This window comes from Humulus lupulus, chromosome 6 (assembly GCF_963169125.1).
Source record: "Humulus lupulus chromosome 6, drHumLupu1.1, whole genome shotgun sequence".
NCBI lineage: Eukaryota > Viridiplantae > Streptophyta > Magnoliopsida > Rosales > Cannabaceae > Humulus > Humulus lupulus.
The window spans coordinates 139320664-139339486 of record NC_084798.1 but is presented as its reverse complement, the minus strand read 5'-3'; the positions used below and the strand labels follow the sequence as shown (position 1 = coordinate 139339486).

Here is an 18823-nt window from a genome sequence, read left to right as displayed (position 1 = left end):
AGATCGGTTTGCTAGAGAAGCCAGGCGAAGTCCACCACCCTGTGTCATGAGTTTGGAACAACGACCCCCGAAAAGCTTCAAGGGAGAAAATGACTCGATCACTTTCACTGAGGAGGACGGAAGGGGGGTGCACTACCCCCATAACGACCCTATGGAGTTGACAGTTCAGTTGGCCAATATGCGGGTGCATCGGGTTCTAGTGGATAATGGCAGCTCAGTGGATATCCTGTATCGCCCCGCCTTGGAAAAGATGGGGCTGGGCATCCGCCACTTGAAGCCCTGCCAATCTTCCCTATATGGATTCACGGGGGACTCGATACAACCTCTAGGGATGATCGAATTAGCATTAACCATGGGGGAGCAACCCCGACAGACTACAGTCATGGCAAACTTCGTCGTGGTGGATTGTGTGTCAGCTTTCAATGCAGTATTGGGGAGACCGTCCTTGAGAGAATTGAAAGCAATAACTTCCATATATCACTTGGTCATCAAGTTCCCAACCCCCGGAGGAGTAGCTTGAAAGGAGAGCAGAGAGAAGCGAGGGAATGCTACAACACCTCCCTCCGCGCATCCGTGAAACTGATGGCCATGGTAATACACGAGACACCACGCACACCCTCTGGAGGCCCGCGGGAGCTAGACCCCAGAAACGTGGAGGAATCAGGGGCGGAACCTGTGGAAGAGATAGAGGAGGTCGAAGTAATGGAGGAACCGTTGAGAAAATTCAAGGTAGGAAAAAGTCTTCAGAATGACGTGAAGGAGAGGCTTATAAGGTTTTTGAAGGATAACCTAGATGTATTCGCCTGGAGTCACGAAGATATGGTGGGGATAGATCCTAGTGTCATGTGCCACCATCTGAATATCTCCGCTGAGGCAAGGCCTGTTAGGCAGAAAAGACGAGCGCTGGACCCAGAGAGGTACGCGGCCTTTAAGGAGGAAGTAGACAAGTTGAAGGCCAATGGGTTCATTCGTGAGTCATTTTACCTTGTATGGGTATCGAATCCAGTGCTGGTCCCAAAACCGAATGGAAAATGGAGGACATGCGTGGACTTCTCAAACCTGAATAAGGCCTGTCCAAAGGATAGTTTCCCCCTCCAGAGGATAGATCAGCTGGTGGATGTGACGGCTGGGCATGAATTACTTAGCTTCATGGATGCCTACTCCGGGTACAACCAGATTCCTATGAACCCAGGTGATGAAGAGCATACGTCATTCATAACGGATAGAGGACTCTACTGCTACAAGGTGATGCCCTTAGGGTTAAAGAACGCGGGTGCTACCTACCAATGGTTGGTCAACAAGATGTTCGCTAACCAGATAGGGAGGAACATGGAGGTATATGTTGATGATATGCTGGTGAAGACCCGTAATGCCACAGAGCTCAACAAGGACCTAGAAGAGATGTTTGACACACTCAGGAAATATCGAATGAAGATAAATCCAATCAAATGCACTTTCGGTGTATCCTCGGGGATGTTCCTGTGGTTCGTGGTCAACTCCAGAGGTATTGAGGCTAATCCTGATAAGATACAGGCCCTGATAGAGATGTGCCCACCCAAGAGTAAGAAGGAGGTGCAATGCCTAACGGGAAGGGTGGCGGCCCTTAACAGATTCATCTCGAGGTTGACTGACAAGTGCCTTCCCTTCTTCAACATCCTAAAAGGGAGCAAAAAGTTCGCTTGGGATGAAGAGTGTGAAGAAGCGTTTATCAAGCTGAAGGAGCACTTGGGGAAGCCACCCCTGTTGGCAAAACCTGAAAAGCGTGAAAGGCTATACTTAAACCTGGCAGTGTCCGAACATGCCGTAAGCGCGGCTTTGGTTAAAGGGGAGAAGAAACATCAATGACCCGTGTGCTATATCAGTAAGCGGCTGGCGGATGCGGAGAGTTGATACCCTGAGATGGAGAAGTTGGCATATGCGTTGGTGGTGGCTTCAAGGAAGTTGAGACCCTACTTCCATGCCCATGCAATCGAAGTTTTCACTAATAGTCCCCTGAGACAGGTCCTGCATAAGCCTGATACCTCGAGAAGACTGATGAAATGGTCGATCGAGTTGAGTCAATTCGATATCGTTTACATCCCGAGAGCTTCCATCAATGGACAAGTACTCGCTGACTTCATAGTGGAGTTCACTAGTCAGTCGAGTGGAGGAAGAAGTGAAGAAGAGGGGCAGTCAGTTGCAGAAGGGGGAGACAAGGAGTGTTGAGGGATGGAGCCTGCACGTGGATGGGGCATCCAACGAAGGAGGATCTGGAGCAGGCCTCGTAATGACTGGACCCGAGGGACTCAGGATGTACTGCACAATACGGTTTGGATTCGAAGCCTCGGACAATGAGACAGAATACGAAGCACTTCTGGCAGGACTGCGATTGGCCCAGGGGCTGACGGTAACACATCTACACATCTTTAGTGATTCACAGTTGGTGGTATTCCAGGTGAAAGGGGAGTACCAAGCGTGGGTACCCAAGATGGATGTATACTTGGAAAGGGTAAGAAGCTATTTGGAGCAATTGGTGGAATATAGCATAGAGTAGATCCCGAGAGACAAGAATATCCATGCTGATGCCCTCACGAAGCTGGCTTCCACTAGAGATGGAGATACCCTCGAATCAGTGCCCGTAGAATACTTACCAAGGCCAAGCATTGCCAATCCAGACGTTCACATGGTCAATGCCCCGAAGGAGTCATGGGTCAGCCCGATTATAGGGAGGCTAGGAGACTAGTTTACAAGGCAGACCGATACACCTTGGTGGATGGGGTCCTATACAAGAGGGGGTTTTCTGTGCCGCTCTTGCGGTGTGTTGATGAGGAAGAAGCTATGAAGGTGCTGTATGAAATACATGAGGGTGAATGTGGCAACCATGCAAGTGGACCGTCAACGGCTCGGAAAGCCATGAGGCAAGGGTACTACTGGCCTTCCAAGGAGAGAGATGCTAATGATTTCGCAAGAAAATGTGACAAATGCCAAAGGCATGCGAACTACCCCCGAAAACCCCCTAATGACTTGACCAGCATGACCAACCCTTGGCCCTTCGCTGTCTGGGGGATAGACCTGATTGGCGCCCTCCCCCCAGGGAAAGGTGGTGCGAAGTACGCGGTGGTGGCCGTAGACTACTTCACCAAGTGGGTTGAAGCAGAACCTCTACTGAAGATAACAGCCAAGCATATCGCTACCTTTGTAAACAAATTCATTATCTGCAGGTTCAGAGTGCCCTACAAGATTATTTCTGACAACGGCACTCAATTTGAAGGGGGAACGTTTGAGGAATACTGTAGGGAAAGGGGCATAAGGAGGAGCTTTTCGGCCGTCGTGCATCCACAGGGCAATGGGCAGGTGGAGGCCATCAACAAGGTCCTAAAGAGAAACTTAAAGACAAAACTAGAGAAGATGAAGGGTGCTTGGGTCGAGGAGTTACCGAACGTGCTTTGGGCCTACAGAACCACTCCCCGCACTACCACTGGAGAGACCCCATTCTCCTTAGCATATGGATGTGATGTGAGGCTGTCCTCCCGATTGAGATAAAGATTAACTCGTACAAGATACAGGCATACGAGGACCAGGTCAACCATGCGGCAATGGCTGAAAGCTTGGACATGCTGGAGGAGAGAAGGGAAAAGGCGCAAATGAGGGTGGCGGTATACCAGCAGCGGGCAGCCAGATATTACAACTCGAGGGTGCGAGAGAGAATGTTCAGAACATGTGACTTGGTATTAAGAAAAGTACTCCCCAACACGCAAGACCCGGGGGCGGGGGTACTTGGGGCGAACTGGGAAGGACCATACCAAGTCGCTCAGTACATACCACCAAACACCTATAAGCAGGCGCGCATGGACGACACCGTCATACCTCGAGCGTGGAACGCGGAACACCATAGGAAGTACTACCAGTAAGACTTCCACTCCCAGCGCAGGCAGTAGCTGTGTTTAGTTTGTTGCAGGTTAGGCTATCTTAGTAGACGAGAATCAAAGAGGTTACCTAGATAACCTCACAAGTAGATGTAAGCCTTTTATCTATTTATATATCGTTGTAATCTGACTACTATGAATGAAACTGTTCTCCACTTTGTATGTTACTTACTTCTTTATGCGAGTATCAACTAAAGTCCCCGCCAAGATAAATCTCACCAGGTACTTGGGGGGTAGGACGACAAGAGTAAAAAAAAAAAAAACTCTTATATTCAAAAGGATTAGCTACCCTTATGAATATCAAGGGAATAGTTTAAAAGGATGACCTCTAACTAAAGGCCGACACCCCAAGAGGTGAGGCCGTAAGGAGGGAATCACCCGATAAGTCTAGATCGGCCATTAAGCCGGCTAGCCAAAAAGGGTCTTACAAGGGACCCTTGAAAAAATAGTACTATGTATAACGACGAGAAGGATGCTTCTCGCAAAAAAAAAAGTAATAAGCGCGCGCAAAGAATATAAAAGGACCCCAATAGCCCAACGAGTTAACATGTCCTTACAAGTATAATCAAGGTGCACCAGAAAGATTATCGCCATCAGATCAAAGAAAAATATGTAATCCACGAACAACAGTAATAAGAGGGACTTACCAGAGCCCCTTAAGTTTGATAAAAAAAAAGAGAGAAAAAGAGAAGAAGTGGTGCGAGGGATTACATAGCAAAAGCATACATAGACTGAGTACAAAGGGACCTACAAATCTCCACCTCGACCTTTCCACTCAGAAATCTTCTCGACGGCATAGTTCCCAAAAGGAGATAGGTCAACAGTGGGATTAGTCCTCCAGACAGCATGCAACGTTTTCTCGATTATGCGATCCTCAACGTTCACAAGCTCAGCCTCAAGCACAGCGATCTTCTCGTTTAGAGTTTGGATGGTAGCCTCCAGCTGAATGTTGGTATGAGAGGTTGATGCAGCCCAGGCCAAGGCGGTATCCCTCTGGCATACCGCCTCGGCCAGTTGACTTGACAAGGCATCCTTTGCAGTCTCGGCCACCGATAGGTTCCCCAGTGCTTCCTCAAGATCGTGTTGCAATCGTTGGGCCGATGAAGAGTGGGAGGCGAGCAACCGATGGTTCAAGATGGAAGCCTAAGTGAGGGAGAGGATATGAAACAAAGCCTCAAGGGTCAGATGATATACCAGAAATAATATAAAAAGTATATATATGGCCATCATAAATGAATAAACCAAGTATCGCGACAGTTACCTGCAGGGAGGCTCGCATATAGGCGTTCTCTAGCTCAGCCTCGGGGACATTGTGCAGCGTCCCCCATTCACCTTTGGGAAAGTTTCCCAAGTGATGGCTCATGGCTTCCCCATATTGGCTCGCCAAAGGATGATCTTCAGGAATAGAAACGTGAGCTGGGCCGGGGGAGGCGTGAGTGCCTGCCGAGGCCCGCTTTGGCAAGGATGGGGACTGAGAAGGCCCTGACCCATCTGCAGTGGTGCGGGCAGTAGAAGAGTGCGAATTCATTTCCTGGGGTAAAGAGACGCCTGTGGATGCCCACCTGGGATGCCTCCTCGGGGGTGAAGGAGCCCCATCAAAAAGAGGAATGACAAAATTCCTTCTAGGCACGGAGGGGCAAGGGACAGGGGCATCGAAGGCAAACTCGCCGCCAGGCGTTGACGGTGACATCCGTGAGGTAGCACCACATATATGACCGTCATCGGCTACACCCTTAGCCCTACCAGCAACAGAGTACAAGCAGGAGTATTTCTCAGACACCACGGTCTCCTCAACGTCCATATGGTCGCCCGGGGGGTAGACATAGTCCCTATCGGCTACTTCATCATAATTTCTTTCATCGTGACCATATACCCACGGACTCTCGAGTACGGGTGCCGCTGGGGGTAGATCCACAGGGTCGGGAGACATAGGGCGTGGACCCGCAGGGACAGGTGACGCGGGGTCAGGTGACGCGGGGCGTGGATCCTTAGATTCAGAGGAAATGGAGCATATGGTAACTTTCTGGTCTAGGGTTAGCAACCCATACAAGTGGAGGTTGCTCTCTGTGAAAAGGGCACTGGCTTGTTTGCATACCTTCGACATGGCCAGGATTTGTATTACTCGGTCATGAGCCGACCGTTTCAAGTTGGGGCCAACAACCCCTAAGAGACCTGCCATCAAACGAAAAGAAATAACCACAGTTAGAAAAGCTATAAAAAAAAAAAAGAGAAGTCGAATAATAAGAGAAACCTCTGATATATGGGATCAAAGTGAGAATAGCCTTACGTGGGGTGTTGAAGCTAGAGTGTCGAGTCTGCCCGCTATAAGTAAAGAAGTAGTCTGACTTCCATGACCCCCTATTGGAAATAGATCCCTCCACGAGGGAACTCCCTTTAAGGGCCGTGACTTTCTGGAGTTGGTAGAACCCGGGGGCCGATGTTTTCTCCCTCAGGGTGAAGAAGTAATGAACCTCGCTCATCGAAGGCCCCCTAGAGTACACCTGACGGTACAACACATATAGGCAGCTAAGCATCACCCAGGAGTTGGGGGACAATTGTAGTGGTGCTAATTCAAAGTAGTCCAACACTTTGATGAAGAAAGAGTGAAGTGGCAAAGCTCCACCAGATCGGATTATGGAATCGCTGAATGCCACGAACCCTTTTGGCGGTGCGGACGTGCGTTCCTTGCACTCTGGTATAACGAACTTGAGATTCAAGGGTAACTTATGAGCTTTCAGCATGTTGCCCAGTTTCTTCAGGGTAACTGTGGACCTGCCGGTTTCATCGGAGGTGTCCAAGGCTCTCTTCAACATCTCGGGTACTTGGACAAAGATAGGCAGTTTATGAGCAACAGACTTTTTGAGGATCCTGGAAGACCCCCCACATGTCCTATGTCTACCAACGCTTTGCTTAACCCTAGGGCGCAAGACATGGGATAGGAGAGGAAGCACGGGCGGAACCATGGAAAGGAACTCCGGTTCAACCAATTCACGTCTACCGCCTTCGAGGAGGAATCCTTATGATCGGGAGACTCGTCACGACAAAAGGAAAATGGCTCAGGGGGCAAGTTTTCTTCTAGGCAAGCAATTTCAGAAAGGTAATCCTGGAGGATTGATTGTAGCTGGGAAATGTATGTCGCTTGCTGGGGAGAGACCAGAACCCGCGTCCCTTGGATGGGATTCTAGCTCCCTCTCCAGGCTGCACACTTTATGTCTGAGGTAAGATAGTCTCCTGAGGTATAGCGCGCCCGCACACCCCCGCGGTTAGAGGGTCTGCGTGTGTCGACCTCTGAGTCGGAGGATGATAACTCAAAAAATTCAACATTGGACGGACCTTCGGGACATCGCCTAGACGCCATGGACCAGCTAGGACTCGAAGGCGTGTACGCATAAGGGTGACTCTATATCTACAACATGAGTGTGAGGGTATAAGAAAAGGGCCTATGTATGGGTACTGGAAAGGCTATACGAAGAGAATGTTAAACTCTGAAGAATGAGTGTCGTGCAACCATTAATTCTACCCTCGCGTAATCAATGTAAAAGAAAATGGAGAAGAGAGGAAGGAGGCATACCTGTGGGAATACGAAGCTGAAGGGGTGCAAGGATAGACTTGCGAAGGAGAAGGGGCAAGACCGTAGGAGCAAGGGAATGACCAGCGTCACCGCGAAGCTAAGAAAAAAGAAAAGGAAAAAATATATATATAATAAAATATATATATATAAAAAAGGATGAGTAACGAAAATGAAAGAAAGGGTACCTCAAGAATGCTTTGGAGGAGGATAGAACCCTTGAACTCTTGAAAATAAGTTGGAGAGCATGCCACTAGGCTAGGCAAGTCTTGGTGTGGAGAAGTGGGTTCAAGCCTTGGGGGTATTTATAGGGAAAGTCAATGCTCCCTAGCCATTGGATCTATCTCCCTATGAATGGTGGAGATCAAGAGTATGGGTAACCTTGGGATCTGCGATTGAGGATGATTGGTCCTTATGCAATCTTAGGAATTTTCATGGATCCCCCAAGTGTTAGGTGGCTATTGTGTTTCTTTGGACACTATAAAGAAACACAACTCCAAGCCTCACTTCGTATTTCTTCGAGCGACATTGTGAAACTTTCCAAGGCTAAGTCCCCCAAGGTTGGCCGTACATGTCAGGCAAGAGAAATAGAGAGAGTCTACAAACACACTTAAAAGTGTACTTATAGACTCCGGGGGAAGTGTAAATGTGGAAATTTCTCCCTTATGAATTCTATTCACAAGTGAAGCTCTATACTACGAGACATCCTAAAAGCTACTCATTGTCCGCACAAGGGGATAAGGACGTCACATGATGGTGAGGGAATTGGGCTAAGAGGGCCACCCTCGCTATGCGAGGGCCCTCGGCCGCTTGCCAATCCGAACGTCACCCTCGCTATGTGAGGGTCCCCGGTTGGCCATCTGCGTGCGCCCCGTTCCATCAAGCATCGAGCCTCGCATGCACTCGGGGGAAGAAGGTCAGCCTCGCTATGCGAGACGCCGTCGCTATGCGAGGGTGAGACCTTGTTGTGGCACCCATGCCCCGAGCCTTGCCACGCCTGCACTTGGGAGAAGAAGGTCAGCCCCGCTACGTGAGACACCCTCACTATGCGAGGGTGAGGCCTTGTTGTGGCGACCGTGCCCCGAGCCTCGCCACGCCTGCACCCGGGGGGAAGAGGGGTAGCCTCGCTATGCGAGGGTGCTACCATGTTGCGCCGCCCGTGTCTTCAGCCTCGCCTTCATGTGACCTGCGTAGGCCAGTCTCGACTCCTAGCGCCTTGGCTTCACATGGCACCTACAGGTTGAAGCCTCCTTGGCATTGGCATGAGGAGTACTTAGAGACACTTAATGGGAATGCCAAGTCAGCATTGGGTATCAAACAGGGATTGATGAGGACGACCGGGTACAGGACAAGTGTACTGACACGGGGCGTACGGTTGTGGAGAGAATAGAGGCATGGCCCTGTGATCTGCATCTGAGGAGTAGTGGCAGTATGGACCTGTACGAAGAGTAGTGGTACCACTTGGACACCCCCGACCATACGCCAGAGCCGACAGTACTATGTCCTAGGCCACGACTTTGGCATCATCAGGGTAGACACCACTACGCCCTGAGCCACTACACTATCAGAGTACCTGTGTATGTCCCTGTCGTCTGGGACTTGTTTGTATCCAGGGCCAATAGAGACCCCCTATAAATAGGCCCCAACCCCTCAGGTTAAGGGGTTGGAAAACTGAGTGTATGAAAGAGACTTAAGAAATATATGATCCTAACTTTCATTGTTGCTTTGGTTTTCTTCTGTTGATTCGAGTTCTTTCCATCTGATTCAAAGCTTTCTGTAGTATAGAGATTGAAGTTTTCTAACCATCAATCGTTGACGAGTTCTTACCATCAACATAGAGAAATTAGAGAAACCTTGTGAAAGATTTAGAACTAGGTTTGTGGCAGAATTGCCTTCGGGCGAAGTAGTCCGATCATCACAAATAGTACGAGGTGTACCGATCAAAATCGAGGGCACATAACTAGAACAAGACCTGATAAAGCTAAAAATCAAAGACTTCGACGTAATACCAGTCATGGATTGGCTAGCAAGGAATGGCGCAACCATTGACTGTAGACATAAGCAAGTGACGTTTGAAACTCCTGATGGTCAGAATCTATGTTTTATGGGAAAGGTTTTAGGACTATGGACACGACTTATCTCATCTCTCAAAGATCAAAGCATGATAGAGAAATGATGTCACACATTCTTAGCAAGCATCACGGATGTGGAAAAGGAAACACCACTAAAGGTTGGAGACGTCCGCATTATAAAGGAATTTCCAGAAATATTTCTTGATGACTTACCAGGGTTACCGCCGACTCGGGAAATTGACTTCACAATCAAACTAGTACCAGGAACCGAGCCTATCTCAAAGGCACCGTACCAGATGGCACCAACCAAACTCAAGGAGTTAAAGACGCAGTTGCAAGAACTCTTAGACTTGGGTTTCATTAGACCAAGACATTCGCCATGGGGAGCACCAGTTCTATTTGTGAAGAAGAAGGATGGAAGCATGCAGATGTGTATAGATTACCGTGAGATGAACAAGGTGACGATTAAGAATAAGTACCCGCTACCTCGAATTGACGACTTATTTGATCAACTTCGAGGAGCGACCCTGTTTTCTAAGATTGATCTACGGTCCGGTTATCACCAGCTCAAGGTACGGGAAGTGGATATACCAAAGACATGTTTTAGAACTCGATATGGACATTAGGAGTTTCTAGTCATGTCTTTTGGTCTTACCAATGCTCTAGCCGCATTTATGGACTTAATGAATCAGGTCATCAAGGATTACTTGGAAAAATTCATCGTAGTGTTCATTGACGATATTTTGGTGTACTCCAAGGATGAAGTCGAGCACGAGGGACATTTAAGATTGACAATGTTGCGACTAAAGGAGCATCAAATTTATGCCAAGTTCAAGAAGTGTGAATTCTGTCTTTAATAAGTTACGTTCCTCAACCATATAGTATCCAATGATAGAGTTGCTGTAGATCCAGCTAAGGTAGAGGCTGTGAAGGATTGGCCAAGACCTAAGAATGCGTTAGAAGTTTTCTCGAGCTAGCAGGTTATTATCGGAGATTTGTAGATCATTTTTCTAAGATATCCACTCCGCTTACCAACCTGTCCTGGAAACAACAAAAGTTCAACTGGACGGATAGACGTGAAGAGAGCTTCCAATTGCTCAAGGATAAGCTATGCTCAACACTAGTACCTTGTGTACGGACACTCAACGACAAGTTTGTAGTATATTGTGATGCGTCGAAGAAAGGGTTGGGTTGTGTGCTGATGCAAAATGACAAAGTGATAGCCTACGCCTCAAGGCAACTGAAGGAATACGAGCAACGCTATCCAATGCACGATATGGAGTTGGCAGCGGTGGTCTTCGCATTGAAAATCTGGTCCCTCTATCTTTATGGAGAATGGTGTGAGATTTATACAGACCACAAGAGCTTAAAGTATTTTTTCACACAGAAGGAGCTCAATATGAGGCAGCGCCGGTGGTTAGAACTAGTAAAGGATTATGATTGCGAAATCCTATACCACCCAGGAAAAGCTAACGTAGTTGCAGATGCGCTAAGTCGGAAGAGTTACAGAAATCTAGCAGCATTATCCGGAATAGAAAAGCCGTTATAGCAAGAGCTGATCAATGCCAGAATAGAAGTAGTCATTGGTCAACTGGCTAACTTGTCCATCCAGAAAAATCTATTAGAAGATATACAGATCGGGCAAGGGCATGATGACACATTAGTAACACATATGGCTACAGTCAAAGAAGGCATGGCCACAGATTTCTCTGGATCAGGTCAGGGGTTCTTGAGATATAAGGGTCGGGTATGCGTGTCAAATGACCATTGAATTAAGATGAAGATTTTAGAAGAGGCACACACTACCCCATACCCAGTTCACCCGGGGTTGACCAAGATGACTCACGACCTTAAGGCATTATATTGGTGGTCGGGAATGAAGAAAGACGTAATAGAATATGTGTCAAAATGTCTTATATGCCAACAAGTAAAAGCAGAACATCAGCGACCCGTAGGCTTATTGCAACCGCTTAGTATTCCAGAATGGAAGTGGGAAGACATAGCCATGGACTTTGTGACAGGATTACCATGAACAAATAAGCAGTACGACTCGACTTGGTTAGTGGTAGATAGACTAACCAAGTCAGCTCACTTCCTGCCTGTCAAGACTGCATACACTGCAGACCAGTACGCACACATTTATGTTCAAGAAATTGTACAACTGCATGGAATCCCTAAGACCATAGTATCAGATAGAGAATCAGTGTTTACATTGAGATTTTAGGGAAGCATGCAGCAAGTCATGGGTACCAAGTTAACCCTTAGTACGACATTTCATCCTCAGACCGATGGTCAGTCCAAGCGTACCCTACATATTTTGGAAGATATGTTACACGCTTGTGTACTAGACTTTGGAGGATCATGGAGTAAGTATTTGCCACTTATAGAGTTCTCCTACAACAATAGCTACCAGTCAACGATCGGTATGGCACCCTATGAGTTACTTTACGAAAGGAAGTGTTGACCGCCGTTACATTGGGACGAGGTAGGAGAAAGACAACTTCTTGGACCTGAAGCTGTTAGAGAGGCTCAGGATGTGGTGGCGCTGATTAGAAAGTGCATGCTCGCTACTCAGAGCCGACAGAAAAGTTATGCAGATGCCAAGCGATGAGATGTGGAATTTAATGTCGGAGATCAAGTCTTCTTAAAGATATCTCCTATGAAAGGAGTGAAGCGGATTGAGAAGAAAGGTAAACTTAGTCCCCAATTTATAGTTCCTTTGGAGATATTGGACAAGGTGGGACCATTTACATATAGATTGGCCCTACTATTAGATCTAGCAGATAGCCACAATGTGTATCACATCTCGATGCTACGTAGATATGTGTCAGACCCATCTCAACTCCTCAAGTACGATACGATAGCACTCCAGAAAGACTTGAGTTAAGAGGAGCGACTGATTAGCATCGTAGAGAAGGGGATGAAGGAATTACGGTCTAAGAGTATTCCAATAGTCAAGGTCATATGGAGTAATAGGACAGAATGGGAGGCAATGTAGGAGTAAGAGGAAGACATCTTAACACGGTATCTGAAATTGTTTGGTAAGTAAATTTCGGGGACGAAATTCTTTTAAGTAGGGGAGAATTGTAGTGTCTCAGAATTTTACTTAGCTAGACAGTAGTAGTATAGTAATAGCTTGTAGTATTTTAGTTTTCGTGGTTATTGGTTAAAGCCGGGATTTAGTTGGAAACTCATAGAAACAGTTATAGATTTTATAAGTTTAGCCTATAGTTTAGAAATATTAATTATAACACAAGGTTTGATTAATATAGCTGGTCCTAGAAATATTATTTATTATAACCTAAGGTTTAGATAGAATTTATAAGAACGTGACACCTGTCACAAACATGTTTATTAAGGATTTATGCATTTTTGATGAATAATTAAATAAAGGATAAATCTAGAAGCTCAAGAACCTCCCAGCAGCTATTAGGATCACGTTTTACTCAATCAAAGCTATTTAAAAAAAATCAAAATATGCTGAAAGAGTGAAAAAATGTGTTTGATATATTCACGTAAGCTGATATATCGCAGCTATAGAGGCTGATATATTGCCTACGACAGATACAGAAAATATGTCGACTTCGCACGAACAAAAGCACGAAAGCACAGGACATAGGTAGGGGCGATGTATCGCCAAGGGTAGGCGATATATCGGCTCCTGGAGCCATTTTTTGAATCTTTGTGGATTTAAATTAGAAACAGCCCCAACCACTTGGACTTGCTCTTGAACGTTTTTGATCGAGTTCTGGACATCTGTTGAAACGAAAATTCAAATCTTTTCAATTATTATTCATTTTAAAGGGGTTAGTTTCACTCCTTGAACTCTATAAATAAGACTCATCCATTTCACCCCTCATTCAAGCATTCTTCAGAGCCTCCAAGCTTCTAAGATTACTCTTGAGAGAAAACACTTGGGTTTTAGGTTAAAAGCTTTTCAAATCTAAACTTTTATAAACACTTGGGAAGTAAGATAGAGTGTTATTTTGGTAATCGAGGTGTAGATCAAAGTCATAGTCCATTCAAGGTACTCTTATCCTCAAATTTAATCCATATTTTATTTTCTTCCATTTTTCTTTCAGATCCTAACTCATTATTATGGCTTTTGGTTAGGTGTTTAAGTTCCTTGAAACTTAAGGTTTTTCGGTAAGTTTCTATCTTAATGGTTTAGTTCTCTTTTTCACCTTTTTTTTTTTAGAAACTCATGGGTTTTACTATTGGTTTTACGAGTGTTCCAATCCTGTTCTTGTCTCCAATATCCCAGCTTTTAGTAAGGAAAATAGTATAGATTATATGTGTTATGATATGTTTATGTGATATGTGATATGTTATATATGTATATGAATATGTTTATTTTATAGTCACTTGGGGCTTATAGTTGCTTAGATAGGAAACCCCAAGATTTTTTATCATTATCGTGGTTTAGAGTTGTGATTTACCCTACCTCGATTAGTAGACTGAGGACCTAGATGGGTTATCATATACTACCTTGTGATCTAACCTACCTCGATTAGTAGACTAAGGACCTTGATGGTTTATCACATGCTGCGGTATTGAGTTAATGGCCATTAATATTGTAGTCCTATATGATCTACGTTTTTACATCATATCTTTTATAGTATATGTTTTATGATATAGTCTTATGATTTATGATATATGTTCTCAGTAGATTTTCCTTGCTGGGCATTAGGCTCATTCCTTTTATTTTAGATTATACAGGAAAATGAACTTGGAAGGCGGGACGGATTCGTGGCAGCTTGGCATGTGTATTGGGGATGGATGGATTGAATGGACTGGGAGAAGATCGAGGATGACATTGTCTAAAGTCTTTTAATTTATGTTTTATGTGTTTCCGCACATAGCATTTAAACGATTGATTAAAGTTTATATTTTTATGTTTTATGTACTAAATAATGGGTACCCATACCTTATTTGTTATTTCTTACCATATTTTTTTTATTTTTAATAAAGTTCTCATATTTTATGTATGTATGTATTCTAAAATAGTAGTTGTGTTTAGTAGTATTTAATGGTCTGACCTCTAGAATTAGTCAGAGCATTACAGATTGCCTGTGTATGCATAGAAATTTGAGGGTTTTAAGTTTCAATTCTAGGTAGCTTAAGGGTTACGATTCCCTGAGCACTTTTGCATTAAATTGCCTTTGAAAAGGTATTGGGTCTGACACGGGAATCCCAAAGTATCAGGGGATTTCCCGAGTTTACACTGCGTGGTTACTGAACGTGCGTGGACACATGCATTGTTGCTAGGAGATATTTTAGCTCATGTATTGTTTAGGTTGACTAAATCAAATTCAATCCCTCGGGTTGCCGTACCAAAGTTTTTTCTTAGGTTGCCTCTAACAGGTTGCTTTGTCATCAAGCAGGCTGGATCATGGCCCATTAGAAAAAGTTAGTCGCGAGCTCCTCTTCCCAAAGTAATAGTAAGAGCAAGCAGATTGCATCTGAGACCCCTATTCCCCTCTTCGACCCAATGGTGGATAGGGAGATTGCAATTGACCCCAACTCCTTTTTTTGTGGCTGAGTGCATCGAATCCCAAATAAAGACTTAGGGCAAGGTGAATAAAATTTCGTTGAGCCACGGGATCGAATTAGCGTCTGAGGGCCTTCTTGCCCGATCTCCATTGGAAGGAGAATGGAGCTGCACCCCACTTCAGGATGACTTCAGGGCCTGGAGTGATGAGCATCTAAAGGCAGGTGCCTTTCTCCCTTTGGACCAGTACTTGTGTGGATTTTTTGAACTGCGTTGAACTGGCACCAGTCCAGCTTCCCCCCAATTTATATCGACTTTTGGCGGGGCTAAAATATTTATTTTTGAAAGAGGGGTGGGAGGTCCCCACCTCTATCGACATCATGTACTTCTTCTGCCTCAAAGCCAACCCCGAACAGAAGGGGCAAGGTGACAGTTTCTACTACCTCTCCAGATTCCCCAATACGTCCTCCATCATTGACCTACCCAGGCACTTGGATGACTACAAGGATCAATTCTTCATGTCAAACAGGTCCAAGAATTGCACCCATCGGTATTTCAACCATCCTCGTAAGTTTCTTAGCTCTTCAAATTTCGTACTTGAATTCCTTCTTGATCGAGTTTAAACATATTCTAATCAAGTTGTTACTTTGTGCAGCTATATACAAGAGAGCAGGGCGATCAGAGACCCTTGGAGGTCAATATGAGACACTATCTCATAGTCCTGCCAAGGAGGAGTTTCATATGGTAGTTAATGACGCTGTAATGGTGGCCTGCAAACTGGTTTTGAAAGATCAAACACTGGCCATTAAAGCTCGAGGTCCTCACCCTGAGTTCCTTCCTCCTCAAGAATTCATCCCTGCCGTTGAAGACACTGTAGAGGAAGAAAAGGTCACGCAGTTGGTGCACAAAAGAAAGATCCCTGAAGATGGGCAACATCCTGACCCAGACCAAGATGAATCGAGGTCAGCAGCCAGCATTTCTGGCCAAGGTAACCCATATAGAGAATTAAACCAAGCTGCTGCCAGTTTTAGGCTAGTTTGATTCAACCCATGACAGCTCGTGAGTTGACATCTGGTTGATTCAAACCTAAACGTGACCCTCCTCCAGTGTGTGGATCACTTGGTTGTACGCTACAACCATAGCTATCCCTGGTGTACCATAGTGGTAGACAACACCCTTCACTTTAGGTCCACCATTTTTGAGGAGTACGATACAAATCTTTTGTTGTGGCCTTCCCTCCGTCAGGGTGTTTTTTCCCTAGGTATTAGACAGGTCGCGCATGAGTCTAGTACAGATGAAAAGCCTGAACCCTGTAAGGCTCAAAATGTGATAATATTAGAGTCACCCCTCCTCCGATAGTCCAAGAGTTAGAGGTTTTAACCAGTCCGGTTCGTAACCCATAGCTGATCATAGCATTTTTCTCCTCTAGCTCGGAGGGTAGGGTTTTTGCTCTATTATTTTATTATTTGAATTACCCTAACTAATCATTTCTTGGATCTGAATTTTCTGCTCGTCCTTTTGCAGGCAAAGATATAGACTTGAAGGGCGCCTTCAAATCTGGTGAGGCTGGAATTGGACAAGTAGTCAAGAAGGCAAGAATATCAAAGAAGAGTGCCTTCAGATATGGAGCTGCCACCGAATCTACTACAAAGTATAAAGGTGCTAGCTCCACTCATAAATAGCAGTAGCAAACACAACCACCAGCTCCGGTAACTGCAGTTACCATTCATGAGGTTCCTCCTCCTCGTCCTCACGATGAACTTGCTCCGGTTCCCCAAGTTGTTCAGGGCGAAGACTATCTGTGCAGCTCCCAGTCAAGCAACTTGAGGTTGCAAGGATCCCAGAAGCGCTTCGAGGGCCCCTCCATGATGTGGCAACCCACATGGTGGGTCATGCCAACCAACTGAACGTCAATGACTTGAGGGCCATAGAAGAGCGTTCTCCAAGGGATGTCTTGGAGTCAGCCTTGGGGATGAACATGACTATGAGTTATCTATCTTCCTCCTATAGTATTTCCCTTTTTATTTGTACTTTTGCAAGCTAATCCTGTCATGCATATTTCTTTTGTAATCTGCTTTAGCTCAAATTTGTGGTAGCGCCCGGTTCTGAGCTCAAAGAGAGGAGCTCAAGGCCACCCTGGCTGCATCCCAAGAAAATGAGCGAATAGCCAAGGATCAGGTTGTTGAGGTGTGCCAACGACAAGATCAGCTGTAGGTTAAGGTCGACAGCCTCAACATGAAACTTGAGGTTGCTGAGATGCTAAAAAATAAGTTGTTCAAGGTCGAGGCCAAAGCTAAGGAGGATGCTGAGATGGTGAAGCAGGATGCCGAGAAAGCGAAGTAGGATGATGAGCAAGCGAAGTTGGATGTTGCCGAAGCAATGAACACCCTGGAGGACATGCTTTATCGGTGCTGGACATACAGCCAGGAAGGGGATTTCTCCTTTCTAGATTAAGAGCTTTGGGAATGTTATCTTTCCAAGTTTCAGAGTCAAATCTCATAAGATCCCTTTGAGACTACAGATGATTCTAGAGCTGCTGAGGGGGGCGACGAGGAGGTGTCATCACAAAGGCACGTTATTGGAGCTCGGTGATATTTTAGGGCTCTTTTTTTATTTTAGTTTTTTTATATCCCTTGTAACTATGCTTTCACAAGCTGAGATAATCGCCTTCGGGCATAGTTCAAGGTCATTTCTCATCGTTGCTTTCACAGGCTGAGACAATCATCTTTGGGCTTAGTTCGAGGTTATTTCTCCTCGTGATATTCATATACCTGTTTAATGCATTTTCGTTACTTTATGATCTATTTTTTTCCCTTAATCTATTATCTTGCTATGCTTATGAATTTCAAATTCTTCCACACTGGCAAATATGGGGGTTATCTTTAGATCGAGATAAGTTTCTGATGGCTTGGCCAATCAATTCTGGTTGATATCCTGGTTATAGACAGGAATTTGCTCGCCTAATAGCGTTATACCTCTTAGGAATCAGGTCTCAGACCTTGTTATATCCAATAGTTTGTCTGCTTAACATTATACTTGTTAGGAATCAGGTCTTGGACCTGGTTATGTCCAGGAGTTTGTTTGCTTAAAAGCATTATACCTATTAGGAATCAGGCCTCAGACCTAGTTATGTCCAAGAGTTTGTAGTTGAATTTTGATTCTTTGAATTTTCCCAACTTAGTTCATATTTGGAATTTCTTTGAAAATTTGAGCTAGATACAAAAAGTCGTTGAATAATCAATTTTTTAAATTCTATGTTTCAAAATTTATCCAATCATACTAAAATCACACTAAATATTTTTTTAAACTCATCGAGGGCTATATGCCCCCCAAGCAATCATAATTTATGGATATTCTAGGTCGCTTTTACATAATGAGTACGTGATACATCGCGAGAATAAGATAAACACATAGCCATCCCTTGTCATTTAAATAGAATGGCTTTTATAAAAAAAGCCTTACACAGAAAAATACTAACACATTAAAAACTAACAGAATTGTCTTATTATTGGTAATATTTTTTAAGATGAAGAGCATTCCAGGTTCGTGGTACCAACTCTCCACTTAACTGAGCTAGTTTGAATGTTCCCTCATGTAAAATCTCCAAGATCTGGGATGCTCCTTCCCTGTTTGGTCCCAATACACCATCTTTAGGATCCTTACTCGCTAACAACATTCGTCGAAGCACCAGATCACCCAGCTCGAATTTACATCCTTTTACCTTTCGGTTAAAGTAACACGTAATTCTCAACTGATAACGGGCGAGCTGTAATTGTGATTCTTCCAA

The 18823-nt window shown here is 45.0% G+C and overlaps 1 protein-coding gene across 1 annotated transcript; it reads left to right on the top strand.

Moving 5' to 3' along the window:
- The first annotated feature begins 2685 nt into the window (after nucleotides 1–2685).
- LOC133785491 (uncharacterized) lies at nucleotides 2686–3522 on the top strand. The gene is made up of 2 exons (XM_062224721.1): nucleotides 2686–2969; nucleotides 3201–3522. Exons 1-2 carry the CDS (start codon nucleotides 2686–2688, stop codon nucleotides 3520–3522), a joined length of 606 nt encoding a protein of 201 aa, XP_062080705.1.
- The last annotated feature ends 15301 nt before the right edge of the window (nucleotides 3523–18823 follow it).

Coding starts and splice junctions, on each gene's coding strand:
- LOC133785491 (XM_062224721.1), top strand. CDS start 2,686: ATGGGTCAGCCCGATTATAGGGAGGCTAGGAGACTAGTTTACAAGGCA. Junction 2,970..3,200: donor AAATGTGACAAATGCCAAAG/GCATGCGAACTA, acceptor CATTATCTGCAG/GTTCAGAGTGCCCTACAAGA.